Source organism: Lynx canadensis, chromosome C1, assembly GCF_007474595.2.
Source record: "Lynx canadensis isolate LIC74 chromosome C1, mLynCan4.pri.v2, whole genome shotgun sequence".
NCBI lineage: Eukaryota > Metazoa > Chordata > Mammalia > Carnivora > Felidae > Lynx > Lynx canadensis.
Window position 1 is genome coordinate 17,825,653 of NC_044310.1, and position 17,463 is coordinate 17,843,115.

The following is a 17,463-nucleotide window of genomic DNA, read 5'->3' on the forward strand; positions in this document are numbered from 1 at the left end:
GGGAAAGAAAGAAAGAAAAGAGGAAAGAAAGAAAGAAAAGAGGAAAGAAAGAAAGAAAAGAGGAAAGAAAGAGGAAAAAGGAAGGAAAGAAACCAAAAGTGTGGAAAACTGAGGCCCAGGGAGGTTGAGTGATTTACCAGGTCACACAGCAAATCCATAGCACAGCCTCAGGCTCCCTGCCCCACTGCCCTCTGGGGGCTCCGCCTTACTGTCCTCACCCTCTCTTCCCTGCAGTGACTTTGAGTACACCCTGGGCTCCCCCAAAGCCATCCACATCAAGTCAGGGGAGTCGCCTATGGCCTACCTCAACAAAGGCCAGTTCTATCCCATCACCCTGCGGACCCCAGCAGGCGGCAAAGGCCTTGCCTTGTCCTCCAACAAAGTCAAGGTATGTTGCCCCTGGAGCAGCTTGGGAAAGGGGTAGGATGGCTGGGCCAGCCCTGCCTGACAAGGACCCTAGGATAAATGTCCATTGCCACAGAGTGGGGGAAACTGAGGCAAAAGGGCAGGGGTACCAGACCAAGGCTCTGGGAAGGGTCAGGGGATGCCTGGGCCTCTCCAGGAGGCTGGGAGTCACTGTGGCTGCTTGTGCCTGCAGAGTGTGGTGATGGTGGTCTTTGACAATGAGAAAGTCCCGGTGGAACAGCTACGCTTCTGGAAGCACTGGCATTCCCGGCAACCCACTGCCAAGCAGCGTGTCATCGATGTGGGTGAGAGCCCACTCAAGCCTCCTCTCTCCATCTCCCTCCCTTCTGCCCTCCCCCCCACAATTTCTCTGTCACACACACACACACACACACACACACACACACACACCCCCCGATCAGGTCTTGAAGTGCCCTTTTCCCCAGCCCTCTGTGATCTCTGCAGGACTTCCTTCTGACCCCAGCCGCCTGCCTGGCCCCTGTCTCCAGGTCATAACTATGGGGTTTGCAGGGATTTGCATCTGTTGGCTGCAGGCTGTGGCCTTTTACTGTGTTGCTTTGGGATAAACAGTGCCCTAGAGACCCCAACAGTGTTGGATAAATAGACCCCTGGCCTGCTTGTCCCCACGGGGGGCTTAGCCAATTGAGACACAAATGCATAAGACAAGAGAGCAGGCAGCTGGTGCCTGGGAAGGTTTGAAGGGCGGTGAGAGAGAGCTCTGCTCTGGGAGCTGGGACCTCAGGTCTGTCAGCAGCTAGGGGGCCCGGGGAAGGGGCACGAGGTGCCGCCTCATCCCTGCCCCAGGCCCTGGGATGGGACCCGTAGGAGGCACAGCCCATCCTCGGGCCTCAAGGTTCTGGCTCCACACTCTTCTGACCGTGTGACCTGTGTCGCCTCCCCTTTCCGAGCCTCAGTTTCTTCGGCGGTCAAATGGAATAAGGCCAGCCGCCCTGCCTGCCTACGTGCTGTTTCTTCTGCCTGGGAGCACATGTACCGGAGAACGTGATATACATAGGGGTGATTCTGTGACTTAACTGAGAGGCTACATAGCAAGTGGGTAGGAGCCTGTGTTCAGGGGCCAAAGCTGAGCTCCATTCTTGCTGTGCCTTTTTTTTTTTTTTTTTTTTTGTTAGCTGTGTGACCCTGGTCAAGTGACCCGACTTCTCCGAGCTTCCTTTTTTGCGTGTGTAAACTGCATATACATAGCATCATTGTGAGGATTAACAGAGGGCTCGCCACATTGACGTGTTCAATAAACGGGGTGGTGGTTCTACCGTTTGTTCGATATTCCTACCACCATCACTGCCCTTATCACTACTACTAGTATTTTATCTGGGAGATCTCCTCAATCACAGTCCCAGTGAGAACGCTAACCCCCACCCCAAAATCATGAGGGCCCTGACCTAGTTGGCAGAGTTAGGGATTCTCTGTGGGGTGTGGGCAGATCTGCTTCCCAGGTTGGACCTCAGTTTTTGCATCTGCAACTCAGGGCGCAGCAGTCAGTCCTTCCTTCCCCCTGCTCACCTGCCCCTGCCCCCCCCACCCCAATTGAGGGATGGTTCTTGGGGAAGACAGTACAAACACCTCCCCACCACGTCCCCAAACCCCTTTCCTCCTGACTCTCCCGGTCTCCTGTGGTTTCAGCCGACTGCAAAGAAAACTTCAACACCGTGCAGCACATCGAGGAGGTGGCCTATAATGCATTGTCCTTCGTGTGGAATGTCAACGAGGAGGCCAAGGTCAGTGTGTGGCTGTGATGGGGCTGGTCACTCACAGGTCCCCAGGTGGGCACCTGGGATTGTGGCAGCCGCTCTGATGAGGGTGCCTACGGAGGAGGCAGGGCACACAGCACTGGCTCTAAAGCCAGAAGGGCTAGGCCTACCTCCAGCTCCGTGACCTCGGACTGGCGCCTCGGCCATCAAATCGGGGTGCAGTTGTAGCACCCACTGAGAGGTTGACGGGAGGATCACGGGAGATTAGTGGAAGTGGAGCACAGTCCGGCACCCAAGCGGTGGCTGCCGTTACGAATCCCGTCCACCCACTCACCAGATGGGAGAACTGAGCCTCGTGCAAGGTCACACGGCAAGCCACCGAGGACACCAGCTTCCCTGACTTGCAGGCCGTCAGTGTGGCAGGAGAAACGCTTTGGAGTCTGGTAGATGAGGCTGAGATCCGTTACGTGGCTTCCCGCGTCCGTCAGGAGGGAAAGGAGTCCACCTCCTGGGGCCGGGGTGGGGATTTATTCCATGGGATCATGCGTGTCTAAGAGATGGGCCCGGCGCCAGATTCACTGGAGAGGCCTGAAAATGGAGCCTCTGGTGACTCTTTCATACCAGCCATTTGGTGCCTAAGGCCAACTTTCCATGTGCTTCCGGGCCTCTCTGTGCCCTGGTTTTCTGTTTGGAGAGCCGGCACCGTGGACAGGGCACTAGTCTGACATTCGGGGACTGGGTGACATTCAGGGACTGGGTCCCTTTGCCTCCTTGGGCCAGGCCTGCCCTATCATTCCACGGTTGGGTCCAGCCCTGGCAAAAACATTTCTGGCCTAGACAAGCGGGGGAGCTGGGTCCTGTCTCCCGGCTTGCCTCATGGAGCGGTCCAGGCCGCCGGGAGGAAACGGAGCTGAAGGGGCTCGGAAAACACAAAAGGAGGCACAAACGTGAGGGATTATTATTATTCAAACAGATGCCAGGGGCCAGAGGAGGGACTGGGGCCTCCAGTTCGGGGAGGCGGGGAAAGAGTTTCGTAGGAAGGGAGAGGAGGGTTTCGGTTGGGATTTTCTCACAACCTCTTAAGCCCCCAGGCTTGGGTCTCTCTCAGGTGTGAGCTGGGTGGGAGCTGCATTAGGGCTGAGTTGGCTGAGGGGGAGGTATGTCAGGCATGCGCCCGCCCGGGGGCCTGGCCCCCCACAGCCGAGGAAAGAAGGGGATCTGCTCAGGCACCGCACCCCACCCCTACCTGTGCAGGTCAGGACCACTTCCGAGGGAAATGTCCCAGAGAACAGCGGCCAGTCTGGAGTGGGGTCTGGCCCTGGCGCCCCACGGAGGAGTCGGTCAGGCAGACAGTCGTCAGGCGAGCTTGGCAGGGAGTGCCCAGCTGAGACTCACCCCAGACTGCCGTCAGAGTCGGGCGGAGGCTTTGGGTTGAGACCCCAGCCGTCCCACTCCCCATGACAGGCCACTGCGTGCCAGGCCCACTAGGTGCTCCGTGCACCCCCTGTGTCCCCTGGGGAAAGCTGGCACGCCGCCCTGGGCACAAGTCTGTCCATCTGTAAAAGAGGTGGTGACAGGTGCCTTCCAGGGGCGCCGTTTCCCAGGCTCGATATGCAGGGCGGTTGTGGGACGGCAGGGCTGGCCGCCGGCGCAGGCTGTTTATCCAGCTCCCCTGTGTGTCCCCAGGTGTTCATCGGCGTCAACTGCCTCAGCACAGACTTCTCCTCGCAGAAGGGGGTGAAGGGCGTCCCCCTGAACCTGCAGATCGACACCTACGACTGTGGCTCGGGTGCTGAGCGCCTGGTGCACCGCGCCGTCTGCCAGATCAAGATCTTCTGTGACAAGGTGGCTGGGGTGGACGGGCCCTCTGCTGGGCCCCGGCAGGGCGGAGGGCCAGCCCCCACCCTCGCGTCCTCCCCAGCCGCGCGGGGTGTGTCGGTCTGTCTCTGCTTCTTGCTCTCCAAACACCTCTCTCCTCTGTGTGCTCGTCACTGTCTGCCTTGGCCCCTGTGTGCATTTTCCCCGGTCTCTCTGCGCTTCTGTCTCTCATCTCTGTCTCTTTCTGAAGATCTCTTTCTAGACCTCAGCATCTCTCCGTGTCTCTTTCTGTGTCTGTCTCTCTCATGTTTCTCTTTCTTCTTCGCATCCCTCTCTGACTCCACTTCCCTCTTCTCTGTTTCTCTCTCTGTTCCTCTCTCTCCACATCTGTTTCTCTCTTGTGGCCCATACTGGCCTCAGACAAGGCTGGGCTGGGCCGCATAGGCTGGGAGCTGGTGCTTTCCCATCTCCCGGTCTCACTTTGGAAAGAAAGCAGCACTGGATGGCTGGTCCAGATTTAAAATGCAAAGCAGCCAGCCCCTCCCAAGGCCCTGGGTGACCCCCTTTGCCCTCTTCCCGGCAGGGAGCAGAAAGGAAAATGCGGGATGATGAACGAAAGCAGTTCCGGAGGAAGGTCAAGTGCCCCGACTCCAGCAACAGTGGTCAGTGGGGATGAGTCAGGGGCTGGGCTGGCCTGGGGTGAAGGGGAGAAGGAGACTGGAGGGCAGAGGCTTGGGACGTGAACAGAGGGGCCTCGGACGCAGTGCCTTCCTTTTCCCAGCAGGTATGAAGGGCTGCCTGCTGTCTGGCTTCAGGGGCAATGAGACCACCTACTTGCGGCCTGAGGCTGACCTGGAGACCCCACCGGTGCTGTTCATCCCTAATGTGCACTTCTCCAGCCTGCAGCGTCCCGGAGGGGTGAGGGTCTTGGGCCAGAGAGGGTCTCGCCCCCTGGGTGGGGTCTGATCAGCACAGACCAGTGAGGAGAAACCTACCACTCAGCCACTACAGACCAATTTAGATCTTTATAGGCCCCAATGTATATATATTTTTAAGTTAATGAATTTATTTTGAGAGAGAAAGTGAGTGGGGGAGGGGCAGACAGAGAGGGAAAGAGAGAGAGTCCCAAGCTGATGCAGGGCTTGAACTCTCGAACCGTGAGATCGTGACCTGAGCCGAGATCGAGAATCAGACTCTTAACCGACTGAAGCACCCAGGCGTGTTCCGCCCCCCCCCCACCCCGCCTTTTTTTTTTAACATCAAGATGCAAATACTTGTATCGAATCCCAGGGGATTAAAAACATGGACATACATCCATATGTAACATTAGTGAAACTTTTCTACTGGGGAGAAGAAGGTTAACGGAGAAATGGATTTCATAACCACCAAAGCGTTCACACCTGGGGCACACACAGAGGTTCCGAATTTCTGAGCCCCAAATTAGATTGCAGCTGACTCAAAGCTGTGTGGATCACGATGGTCGCGGCAATGCCCGCGAGCGCTCACTGTGCACCAGGTGCCGCTGTCGGCACGGTCCACGTGCCGGCTGCGTTAACCTTCACTACCTCCCCGGGAGGTCGATACCACGACTCTCCCTGCACTTGTGGGCTGGACGTTGAGGCGGAGACCAAAACCACACGGTACGTGGCAGAGCCAGAGTGTGGACGCAGGCACCTCGGCTTTAGAAGCCACGCCCGGGAATTCTAGCTGTACCACCTCTCAGGCCAGTGAGCCATCCTTTGAGGGAGACACTGCTGTCCTCTCCACTTTCCAGATAAGGCCACACCATAGCTCAGTGGCAGAATCGAGACTCCAGAGCCTATCTAGTAGTTTGCTTCCATATTAAACAGTCTGACTATTTCCTGCCATTGAGGTCCCTCCGTGGAGGTGGGACTGTTTGCAGAAACAACCCTTGCCCTCCAAGATGCGTTCAGTGCCTTGACCTCGAACAATAGGAGATTCTGGAACTGAAAGAGCAGGCAGTTCTTTTTTTCTTTTTCAAGTTGATTTACTTATTTTGAGAGAGAGAGAGAATAGGAATAGGGGTCAGAGAGAGAGAGAGGGAGAGAGAGAGAATTCCCCACATGGAACTCGACACGGGGCTCGAAGCCACGAACTGGGAGATCGTGACCTGAGCCGAAACCAACAGCCAGCTGCTTAACCGACTAAGCCACCCAGGTGCCCCGAGAGCAGCTAGTTCGGATGCGGCCCGTGGTCCACACTTAAAGGCCTCCTGCGTCCACCATCCTCCCTTCACTGCCCCGCCCCGGAAGCAGCTCTGTGGCCCCACAGTCAGGTGGCCGCATCACCCTAGTGTCTCTCCCCAGCCAGAGGCCCCGAGTTGGGAGATGACCGCTCTCGGGATTGAAGGCCCTGTGGCCAGGCTGACGGCTGCTCTGTGGGGAAGAGGGAGGCACCCTCGCACCTATGAGCCTGGGGACCCGCCCAGTCCCGACTCTGCCTTCTGCTGGGTGCGTTCCTTCCGGAGGCACTCACCAGGCCTGGGTGCCTCTCCTCACGGAACCGGTGATGACTGCCGCAGACAGTCTCTGGAACCCTCCGGAGAGTGCCCTTCCCCCCACCCCCCTTTCCCCTGTGCCTCAGCTTCCACTGCCCTGCATGATGGTGTGCAGTCCCGACCCTTCTGGGCGAGCTGGGGCTCAGGTGGGGCTCATGGAGTTGGCCGCGTCCCTTTAGCACCTCCAGGCTCAGTCCCCGACCCTTCCACTTGGGCTGGATGTTCCCTTTCCGCTCAAGATCTCAGCTCACCTAGGAGGACTAACTCTGAGCAGAATGGGCTGGAAAGCCATCACAACCGCATTCCCCACCTCACCCCCTCAAAGATTGTGCCCCCTCCCCCCGGAAGGCCACCAGCAGCAGAAGGCCCCTCTCATCTTCCCGCCTGCATGTGATGGAGAATGTCTTCTCTCTTCATTGCAGGCAGTGCCCTCGGCAGGTCAGAGCAGCTCCAACAGGTAAGGGCCTCACCACCCCCCCCCCCCCCCCGGCCCCCTGCTGCTTGTGCTGCCCCCCAAGCCAGGGCCTGGGCACAGAGGAAGCAGCCATGGGACTCTGCTCCCAACCCCCAAGCTACATTCACGCTCCTTTCTCACTGAAACTGCCTGCGTTTTTATGGGTTTGTTTTATGTGAAAAGCTGGCGAATCTCTGGCGAGACACCTGCTTGTAAAAAGGGAAAGAAAAGGCCTCTGAGATGGTAGCACAGATTTGGAGAGTTAGGAGGGGCCACAGTGCTGGAGGACCAACTGAGGGGTCCACACACACACCCCCTCCCTGACTTGAGGAGGGAGGGAGGCGCCCCGAAGGGCCCCATCCTCCCCTGTGTCGGCCTAGAGATCTGTCCGAGGGAAAAAATGGAAAAATGGCCTCGTGGGCTTGAGGCAGGGATGGGGGGCCATGTGAGAGGAAAAGAGCACATAAGAAAGCACCTTAGTGTCGATATCAGTCTCTTCCCCCATAGACAAGGGGTACTTTTCCTCTGGTGCTTTCACACCGAACCACAGTGCCAGCCAGCCAGGCGAGCAGGGGTTATTGCCCGGCTTTATGGATGAGGAAATGGAGACTCAGAGAAGTGAAGTGACGTGGCCAGGCTCACACAGCTCTTAAGTAGCAGAGGTGGGCTGGAACCTAAGCCTGTCTTCCTCCAAATCCCACAACGCTTCCCCCTCTCCCCGCCTCACATCCGAGTGGATTCTCCCGAAAAAAGAACAACACGCTGATGATGAAACAAGAGTCCGTATTTACTGAGACCCAACTGTGTGTCACACGCTGTTCTGAAAGCAGTTTGCATGACGTCCTTCAGCCTCACAACTTTATGAAGTATTCTTGTCCTTACCTAATTGTCACCCCATTTGATAGAAGGGGACACTGAGGGACTAAGAGACTCATCCCGAGTCACCCAGCTAGTGAGTGGGATTCGAACCCAGGCAGTCCCACCTCCAGAACCTGCTGCTTTCGCCGCCATCCTCCTGCGCTGTGCCTGCCCTCATGGGGTTTTCTGCACATCTGGGGCCCCTTCCAACTCTGGGATCCCCCAGATTCCTCACGAGCCCCTCCCTGTCACCCCCCAGGCTGCCTCTGAAGCGCTCCTGCTCACCCTTCGCTGAGGAGTTTGAGTCTCTGCCCTCCAAAAAGGCCAAGGAAGACGATCTTCAGAGAGGTACCCTCACTCCCGGCCCATCTGTTCTCTGAGCCCACCGCGTGGCCCCCAGCCCCCTACGGGGCCTTCCCCAAAGCCTCGAATGCCAATCCTGGCCCGGCAGCCGGGGCGGCACCCACCCAGCAGAGAGGGCGCAAGGAGCTCTTTGGAGCTGGATTTGGGCCATGACTTGAGGGTGGAGTGGGGATAAGGGTGACACGCAGGGTGCTTGGAGAGTTGACCGTGGAGCCGGAGGTCTTCTGCCTCCGCTGGCCTCGTGGGCATGTCCCTTGTTGGGCATCCCACAGCAGCTGGGCCGAGGCAACAGGTCCATTATGTTGGGCAACACCCCCCTTCTCTTCTGGGGTGGGAACAGCATTGGGTTTCCATACCTGGCTTTCTGGCTCTGACAGCCTAAATCTGTAACTTCCTGGGAGAGGGGGATGTGCCCACACCTCGGGGGGCTATAGCTGATCATCAGGAAGAAACCAGCCAGCAGCCAAGATCAAAAGCTCCTGGCAACCTTGCATGGAGCCTCGTACCGCACTTGGTGTTTAAAATGTCATGTCATTAATTCCCCAACACCCCTGTGAAATAGGGGGTGGAGCCACCTCCATTTCCCATTTGGATAAAGTGAGGCTCAGTGATGTAACAATATCTTCTTCAAGGTTACCTGGCTGGCAGGTGATAGAGCAGGGATTCCAACCTGCCCAGATCAGCACAGTCTGAGGGGGGCCTGCAGAGCCCGTGGGATTTCCCATCTGGGTACAGACCCTCAGCGAGGATTTGCCTTTCCTGCAGAATTCAATCGAATGCCCGAAATGATACTTTTGAAGATTCCCCCATTCCATGAGGTATTCCCCGGCTCATTGACCCTCACCTCACCACTAAAGCCACCCTTTTGCCTCTCAGTTCTGTTGTATGTGCGGAGGGAGACGGAGGAGGTGTTTGATGCCCTCATGTTGAAGACGCCAGACCTGAAGGGGCTGAGGAATGCGGTAAGAGGCCCTGTGACCCCGCCCAGCCTGGGCCAGACCCCACTCTGAGTTCCTGTCCCCACTCTTCACCACACAGTTCTGATTTCCCACAGGAAGCCTCTGAGAAGGAATATGCTGGAACCCTGGCTTTCTGATGGTCCACCTGTCCCACCCCATTTCAGGGGGGCCTGCGGGCCTGGCTGGTGGGGGCGTGCCTCTGTGATGTTATCTCGAAGCCAGAACCCTGGCCCCACCCTGGGAGGCACACACACCATAAATCCTCCCTAATCTGATGGCTGCTGTCTGACAGGCCAGAGCTTTTTGTTGGCTTTGCAAACCTGTTTCTGTTTTAATGGGAATGAAACCCAAAAAGGCCAGGCCCCAGAGACTCTCTTTTTTCTTTTCCAGGGGGCCTCATTCCTCTCGCCTGTGGTTGGCTGGGGGGCACTGGCGGGGGCAGCCAAAGGTGGTGTCTGGGCAAGGAGACCTTCCCCAACCCCCCAGATTGCCAGAGCGGGCAAAAGAGCTTTGAACAAAACCCACAGCAGCTTTGTGCCTCAGCTTAAAACCGAGCAAACACAAGCCTCCACCAGGGCCGGCTGTGCTTAAAGGTCCAACCGCAGAGTAAAGCCAGACAGGTCCAAGATGCCAGGCGGGGGGGCGGTAGGGGTGGGGGAATGAATCTAATAATAGCACCAGCTTCCTTTTACTGAAGACCCACTATGTGCCAGGCATCGTGTCAAGCGAGCTGCATTTGCTAGCTCACCATATTCTCTTAACCCTGAAAAGTGGGTACCATCATTATCTATCTCTTCATTTCCCACAAGGAAACGGCCTTCCAGTGGTCGGGCGACTTGCCGAAGTGACAGAGCTACCATCCAGCCCAAGCTCTCTCCACTCGGCTATCCCCTCCTGGTCACTTCACATACCGTCCACCCTGCTTGGTCGGCACCAGCCCCAGAAGTTGGGCTCACAAAAGGCCACTAACGTCACTTGAATATTGACTCAGAATCTTTGGGCCGGACAGTACCTAAAAGGGTCCCCATCTGGTATCTGAGCTCTCTCCCCAGGCGGGTACCCGCTCTTGACTCGTGTCCTTCCAGGAATGGGGAGCTCACCGCCACACGGGGCAGCCTACGCCGTCTTTGTACAATTTATGGTTAGAAAATACCTAAGTCCTTTCGAGTGAATGGAGATCTTCCTCCTGGAAGCTTCTAGCCATATAGCCATTAAAACAAATAGCCTAAGAACTTTTCTGGACTGGAGGGATCTCCGGCAGGGCGGAGAATAACTGAGGAGCCAAACCTGACCCTCTTCCTAAAAGGCCCAGAGAGAACGTCCGTCTGAAGCCCTTGGTCTGAGGCTCGCTGCAGCCAGTAACGCCAGACTGCAGAGTAACCTCTGCCCGAGCCTCTCACCAGGGCACAGGCCCAGCGCTGGGCCCTTCGTGTAATCTTCTCGGTCCCTGCGCAGGACCACGCTGTGTGTTTACCCCGTTATTGTGCCCGTTTTGCAAACGAGGAAGCCGAGGCTGGTGACCGGCTCAGAGTCTGCCCTCCGGGTGGTGGAGCTGGGACCAGACCAGACCCATCTGGCCCGGAGGAAACTTCCGGTGGTCTGGGAGAAGCGGGCTGGCTCTCACGGCCACACTCACGGGCCTCGGAGCTGCAGGTTCTTCGTCTGCAGAAGGAGCACCCGTGATTTGGGTCGTGACGGTTGGGATGGGGCAGGAGGACCAGGGATCCAGCTGGGCCTTGGTTGAGCCCAGCATCCTCCCCCATCCAATGGGGTTAGTAATTCCTGCCTAGAAGGGGGCAATATTTCGATAATCCCCCTCGCGACAGGGTGGGAGCGTCCCCACCACTCCCCTTCTAAAAGGACAACAGTGGGCATTTATGGAGGCCTTCCACCGCCAGGAACCGACCCAGGTGTTTTACACGGGCCAGATCGGTCACGTGAGCACCCCTGTGAGGTAGGCGCTTCGACCGGCTTCCCCAGCTAGTTTGCCCAAAGTCGGCAGCTGGTGAGCGGAACCCGCTGGAACAGTGTGGTTCTGACTGCAGGCGAAGGTTGGGGACCTGGTGGCTGCTCTTTGGGGTATTTTACAGCCACTAAACATGCAGTTTTTCAGGAGCTTGTTGTGATGCGGGAAGGCTTATAACATACAGTGTTAACTAAAAACAGTTCTATAAAGCTGTGTGGAACATAAAAGATCTGTACACATGGCCAAAAGATGGGAAAGGGCACACCCAGATGTCAGTAGCGTTTATCTCCGAGAAACAGGATTAGGGACTATTGAAATTGTCCTCTCTGGATTTTTCCACAGTGTGGATGTATGTTACATTCATAATCAGGAAATAAAAAGTCCTAGTATAAGAGGCTGGAATGGATCCAGTCTGGGCAGCAGACAATACATCCCCTACTGTTTTCTTCCAGATCTCTGAGAAGTATGGGTTCCCTGAAGAGAACATTTACAAAGTCTACAAGAAATGTAAGCGGGGGTAAGTGCTCATAACGGCTCTCCCTCCCCTTTCCCCCTGTGCTGCCCCTTTCCCTCTATTTTATTTTTTTTATTCTAATTTTTAATATTTACTTATTTTTGAGAGAGAGAATTCACGTGAGCAGGGGAGGGGCAGACAGAAAGTGGGGAGAGAATCGCAAGCAGGCTCTGCACTATGAGCGCAGGCCCTGACTCGAGGCTCAAACCCACGAACTGTGAAATCATGACCTGAGCCGAAACCAAGAGTCAGATGCTCAACCGACTGAGCCACCCAGGCGCCCCTTCCCCTTTCCCTCTAAAAGTGTTGGCTCTGGGAGCTCCCAGCAGGTGTGCTCTGCCTGGCCCATGCCAAGCAGCATTTGTACTTGGCTTCGTGGAAAGGATGAGGGGTGTGGGGTTGGGTGGAAAGCCCCCAGTCAGGCAAGGCCGCCCGCAGAGACCGGACATTGAACACCACCAGGAAGGAAAGGAGTGGCAGGCTGATGGAAGGGTCTTTGTAGAGACCACAGGTGGAGGGGCAGCACAGGTTCAAAGATCAGAAGACCCAGGTCCAAGTTCCGAGGCCGCTGGATAGCCAAGTCATTTGATTATAACGATGATGATAGTGACCACCATTCACTCGACTGTGTGCCAGATACTGGGCTATGGGTAGCTCACTTGACTCTCACAGCCACACTATGAAGTAGACACCCATTACCCATGCTTCCCAGGTGGGGAAATTGAGGCTTGGAGGTGATAAGGAATATCCAGGAGTGGGAGCAGCAGAGTAACGGCGTGGAGGCAGAAGGGCCCAGCAATGTGGCCACAGGCTGAGTCAGGGGGGCCAAGAAGGGCAAAGCTGCTGATGAGTCTGGAAAGGGGGCAGTGATTGATGTGGTTTTGAGGGAGCCCCCCGGGGATGCTCCCCAGGCCTCCCGCTCAGGTCTGGATGAGGCAGCAGAGGATAAAGCTTTACCTTGCAGAGGGTCCAGCCGTGCGGGACCTTCCATATGTTCCTGGGGATTAGTGCTAAACACCACAGCACCCTTTGCTATCTGCCCGGGAGATCCCTTGGCAAGGGGAGACGGAGGGCCATGTGGTGACTGCCTTCCCAGGTTTGGGTCCCGTGGTCAGAGCCAGTGAGCCGGACCTTCACGGCCCTTGTGAACTGAGTCCCTGCACCTGCCCAGCCTGGGGCCTCGGGTTAGCGAGGAATTGCCAGCGCCATTCCCTGCCCAGAGGACCCACCCCCAGCCCTCTGCCCACAGCGCAGACCCCATCCTCTTGCTCCAGATGGTGTAGCTCCAGCTGCACTTACTAGCGGCCCCCGGAAGGTGCTTGGGCATCGCCCCGTGGCTACTGACTACGGGCTTTCCTTTTTAGAAGGCTTTGCAAAGCCAGGCAGGTTTCGTTCCCAGGCTGAGGCCCCGTCCAGTCAGGCCCGGGGGTTGGCCTCTAGCCCTCCCTCCTCTTTGGTTCCCAGCAGCCTCCCCCAGAAGGGCAGGGGGGGGGGGGGGGGTGTGCGGTCCTGTAGCCCCTGGAGAAGGATCCGTTGGGTTTTGGTTGTATGAGCGCCTAGGGTTTTTTGTGGGCTTTTTTCTTCCAAGTTTCGGTTTCAGATTGGGGCTCACATGTTCTCTGGGACGGAATCCACCTCATAGCAGAGGGCAGGCCCTGCTTTGCCCAGACAAGCCCAGCCCTACTTCCCCTTGGTGCCAGTGCCCACGCCCCCCAGCTGCAGCGGCACCTGGGCCACCAGCCTCCCTGACGGATGCCACTGCAGGCTGCGCTGAGGGGCTAGGAAACGTGTCGGTGTGATTTGGGGGTGGGGGTACGCACGCAAGGATGCCCCAGCCCCCTTGCGTGGATGTGGATGATAGCGTCCACGTGTGGAGCACGTCCTATGTGCCAGGTGCTGGGCTAAATGAGTCCCAGGCATAGTTCGGTGTGATTATCTGTAATTCTACAGATGAGGAAACTGAGGTTCAGAGTAGTTAGTAACCAGCAGAAGGAATGCCGGCCTGTCTCCAGCCTGTGCATGCACCCATTTTTTACCTCGCCTCCTGCTTGTTCCTCTAACTGCTAAGTGATGTGCAAACAAAGACCGTGGCCAGGTCTCGTATTTGCCTAACCCCGTAGCCCAGGGCATCACTCAGCGGCCCTTCAGAAGCACCCTACACCCCCCACACTCGCAATCATGAAAACTTCAGATCTAGCATCCTCTGAGATGCTTAAATGAGAAGAGTCCACAAAAACGCTTTGGGGAGAGGAGATGCCGGGCCCATTTGCCACCGCCCTCAGCGTCAGACTCACCTCCTCTGAGGAAGAGAGAAAATTCCAATCGATGGCCTAGTTTCTTTGCACAGAACCCTCCTGAGAGTCCCCTGGACAAAGGTAGATACAATCAGCTTTACAAGCACCACTGAGTGATTGAAAGATTAACAAATACATTGTTTTCCCGGCAGCTGGCCAAGCGTTTCAGGGGAACCAGGACAGAAGACAGCTAGTAGCTGGCAAGTGACAAGAGGCCCACATTCTGGGACAGTGGTTCCCAACAAGCCCTGCCCCTAGGGCCCGGTTGTCACTGACCTCTGAAGGGAAGGGGTCGGAGGGCTTGTCTGGGATCCCTTGTGTGTAGGTGTGCGCTCGGGGCCCGCGGGGAGCCCGGCAGGGGAGTGGGAGGGAGGCAGCCTTCAAGTTCATGCACGTAAGGCACACAGGGCCTGGCATCTAGAAGCCCCCAGTAAATACCACTATCCGAATCACACACCCGGCTGCCAGCAAAGCGCTCACCCCTCTGGCCCAGGCCCGGCCTCCTCCGGTCTGTTCCCAGCCCGCAGCCCCCGGACGAGGATCCCTCTGTGAAAGGAAGGAACGGCTGACAGGACCTAAGGAAGTGGGGCGCCGTAATGAGACACTGACAGTCAGCACCCCACCCTGGGCAGCCTGCGCCCAGACCTCCTTGCTGGAAGCAGCAGCGTCTGCAGAGACGGCCCGACACAGGCCATAGGCTTAGGCTCGCTGCTTCTGTAAGGTCTCCATCCTCCAGACCCGGGGACGATGGGGACAAGGCTACCGCCTCCCCGGAGCTTCCCCTGGAAAGCCAACAGCTACTTGCCGGAAGCAGGGAGCAGTAACGTGAGATCCTCGGCCCCCCGACTCCCGCCCCACTTGAAATAACCTTGCGGCCATCTAAACTCTTTCCCAGCCCTGGATTTTGCCTTCCTTGCATATGCCACTTCCTAACTTACATTCATAGGGTTTTTGTTTTTCTTTCTAAAAAACTGGTACAGCAGAAAGAAACCGAAGTCTGGATTCAAGTCCAGTTCTGCCATCTATTAGCTGTGTGACCCCTGTGCTTCTTTGAGCCTCAGCTTCCCCATCTACCCACTGGAGTAACAGGGTTACAAAGAGTCATTTTCTCGGGCCCTACTAGATTCTGAATTCCTGGAGGGCAGGCTCTAGGATCTCTGTGTGGCCCTTGTTCTTGCTGGGCGCAGGGCCCTGCACATGGAACGGCCTTGGCAAACGCTAGTGGGGTGGATGGATGAGTGGCTGCAGACACTCAACTCCGTTACAAAGGGAAGCTGGTGTGGTCAGGTCAGGTCACATCTTGCTGGGCTCTTCATCGGGGAGGCAGCAGCCAGAGGGGTGTCCTCTGGCTAACACCGTGGCCTTGACCCTCTGCGGAGGCCCACGGCGTGGAGGCTTGGTCCCGCTCAGGTTGGCCCAGGTCCCTGCCTGGAGGGTGTGGGGAGAGAGGACGGAGCCCCTCAAGTCTCTTGTACCATCTGTGAGATTGCAGCTTCGTGGGGGTGGAACTGAGAGGGCACTCGTGTGGCACCTGCCTCTGGCTCAGGCGGGCACATCTGAGTGACACAGTGCAGCCTCCCATTGAACCCAAACCACACTGGTCCACCCACCACACCTCTTGTGCTTGAACTCTCGCTTTGTGCCCGAGTCCTCGGTCCGGCCTGGTGACCAAGGAACACCGCATCTTCCACACATCTCACGTCAGCCGCTCGAAGTGTCCACACTCGTGTGTATTAGGAGAGGTGGTCTGGCGCAGCGGTGGCCGTGGTTGGAGGTGTGGCTCGGCCACTTGGGGATCGTGGCCTCTGCCGTAATGGGGGACAGTGAATACCCGTCTCTGTTGTCCTGACGGTCAGAGGGAAAGTCCAGGAGGTGCCCGAAATGTTGGCACCCAAGAGGTGGTAACCGTTACTGTCATCCTTGTCACCCAGCAGCCCTGAAACAAGGGGCCTGCCACATTCTAGACACATCTCTTCTCTTCCAGAATCTTGGTCAACATGGACAACAACATCATCCAGCACTACAGCAACCACGTCGCCTTCCTGCTGGACATGGGGGAGCTTGATGGCAAGATTCAGATCATCCTGAAGGAGCTGTGAGGCCCAAGCATCCACACCCTCAGACCCCGTGGGGTGGCTCCAGGCAAGGAGCCCCCTGGGGAGTGGCCCATGCCGCACACAACCTCTCCTCATGCCCCAGTGCTGTTACTTGAATGCCCTCCCTGAGAAAAACACATCACAGACCCACAGATGTCAAGGTCAGGAAGGGACCCAGGAGGTGTCCTGACCTGAACCCCATCTCATGCTTGAATCTACCCTGGACTTCCTGCCAGCCCCCGCCCAGCCAGAAAGAGTGTCGTCCTGCTTAACGTTCCCATAGCCTGTCTCCTTCTCGGAAGACCCTGCTTTCAGTCCATCGCCTGGTTGGCCGTTCAGATGGTGCCAGTGGACCCTCTGACTCCCAAAGCTGACTCGACTCCTGTCCGGCCTGCATTCTTGATTCTTCCATCAACTTCAGACTGAGGATCCCTTACCCTTTGGTCAATTAACTTGAAAACTCTTTTGATTTTCAATGCAAACAACTTTTAAATGTTACCATGGTGGAAACACTCTCTTTCTCCCGGATTTCCTTGATACAAGTTGTAAATAATAGAGCTGATTCATTGGAGTGGCTGCTGTATAAAATAACTTCCATGCCTGTTCACTGATGTACACATTTCTTATTTACAATTTTCATTTATGTTATATATATATATAAGTATATATTGTATATATATGCAACATTTTATATTTTTCATGGATGCATTTTTATCATTTCAAAAAATGTGTATTTCACATTCTTGGACTATTTTTTTTAGCTGTTATTCAATTATGCATTTTGTATACTCACGTGGTATTTAGTAATAAAATTCTACCTATGTATTACTTCAAACGCTACACTTGTTCCTTCTGTGGAAGTCTTCCCGGAAGAGAGGGCGAAAGCAGATTGGGCCCGCCTCCTCCTCTGTCCTGAGGGTGCTTTACCTGGGCTCGAAGGCTGGTGGTGAGAGCTGGGCACGGGCGAAGCAGAGGTGCCCCCGGGAAGGGAGTGGGATCGTGATGTCGAGATCTGTGTCTCACGCCGCCCCACAGGTTGAAGGTCAAGACCATAGGACCACTGACTGGAGATGAAGAAGTCCTGGGAAGGACCTCACCCCGGGCGGAGCCCCAGGCTGGGAGCCACGTGACCGGAGTTCTCTGCCAGCTCCGCCCCCACGCTCTGGGCCTCACCTTTCTCCCCGCAGCTGACTCAGCCGCTCACAGAAGCTGGTGCTCCCGTCTCTTCCCAGCTTCGCGGTCAGTGACATCATGCTGGGACGTTGCCCGGGGAGCATTTACACCACAGACATTGACAACGGCTACAAATCAAGGCCTTTATTCCCTTTAGGGAACAGACGACAAACCTGCCCTTCCTTCCTCCTTCGCCCGCTTCCTAGCGCGCGACCACCTCTGGGCCTCAGTTTCTTTGGCTCTGAAATGAGGGGCGTGTCATCTGTAACTATCATCTTTAGAGCCCCAGAGCTCACCGCTGGGTCTCAGAGG

The 17,463-nt window shown here is 56.4% G+C and overlaps 1 protein-coding gene across 1 annotated transcript in view; it reads left to right on the plus strand.

The window, feature by feature from the left end:
- Positions 1 to 16,809, plus strand: part of GRHL3 (grainyhead like transcription factor 3) — a 44,276-nt gene extending 27,467 nt beyond the window's left edge. The window contains exons 2-12 of the mRNA XM_030328035.2: positions 161 to 388; positions 599 to 710; positions 2,071 to 2,165; positions 3,825 to 3,983; positions 4,540 to 4,618; positions 4,741 to 4,874; positions 6,897 to 6,931; positions 8,046 to 8,134; positions 9,026 to 9,111; positions 11,527 to 11,591; positions 15,867 to 16,809. Coding sequence (XP_030183895.1) covers positions 161 to 388; positions 599 to 710; positions 2,071 to 2,165; positions 3,825 to 3,983; positions 4,540 to 4,618; positions 4,741 to 4,874; positions 6,897 to 6,931; positions 8,046 to 8,134; positions 9,026 to 9,111; positions 11,527 to 11,591; positions 15,867 to 15,981 — 1,197 coding nt within the window. The 3' untranslated portion in view covers positions 15,982 to 16,809. The remainder of the gene's footprint in view (positions 1 to 160; positions 389 to 598; positions 711 to 2,070; positions 2,166 to 3,824; positions 3,984 to 4,539; positions 4,619 to 4,740; positions 4,875 to 6,896; positions 6,932 to 8,045; positions 8,135 to 9,025; positions 9,112 to 11,526; positions 11,592 to 15,866) is intronic.
- The last annotated feature ends 654 nt before the right edge of the window (positions 16,810 to 17,463 follow it).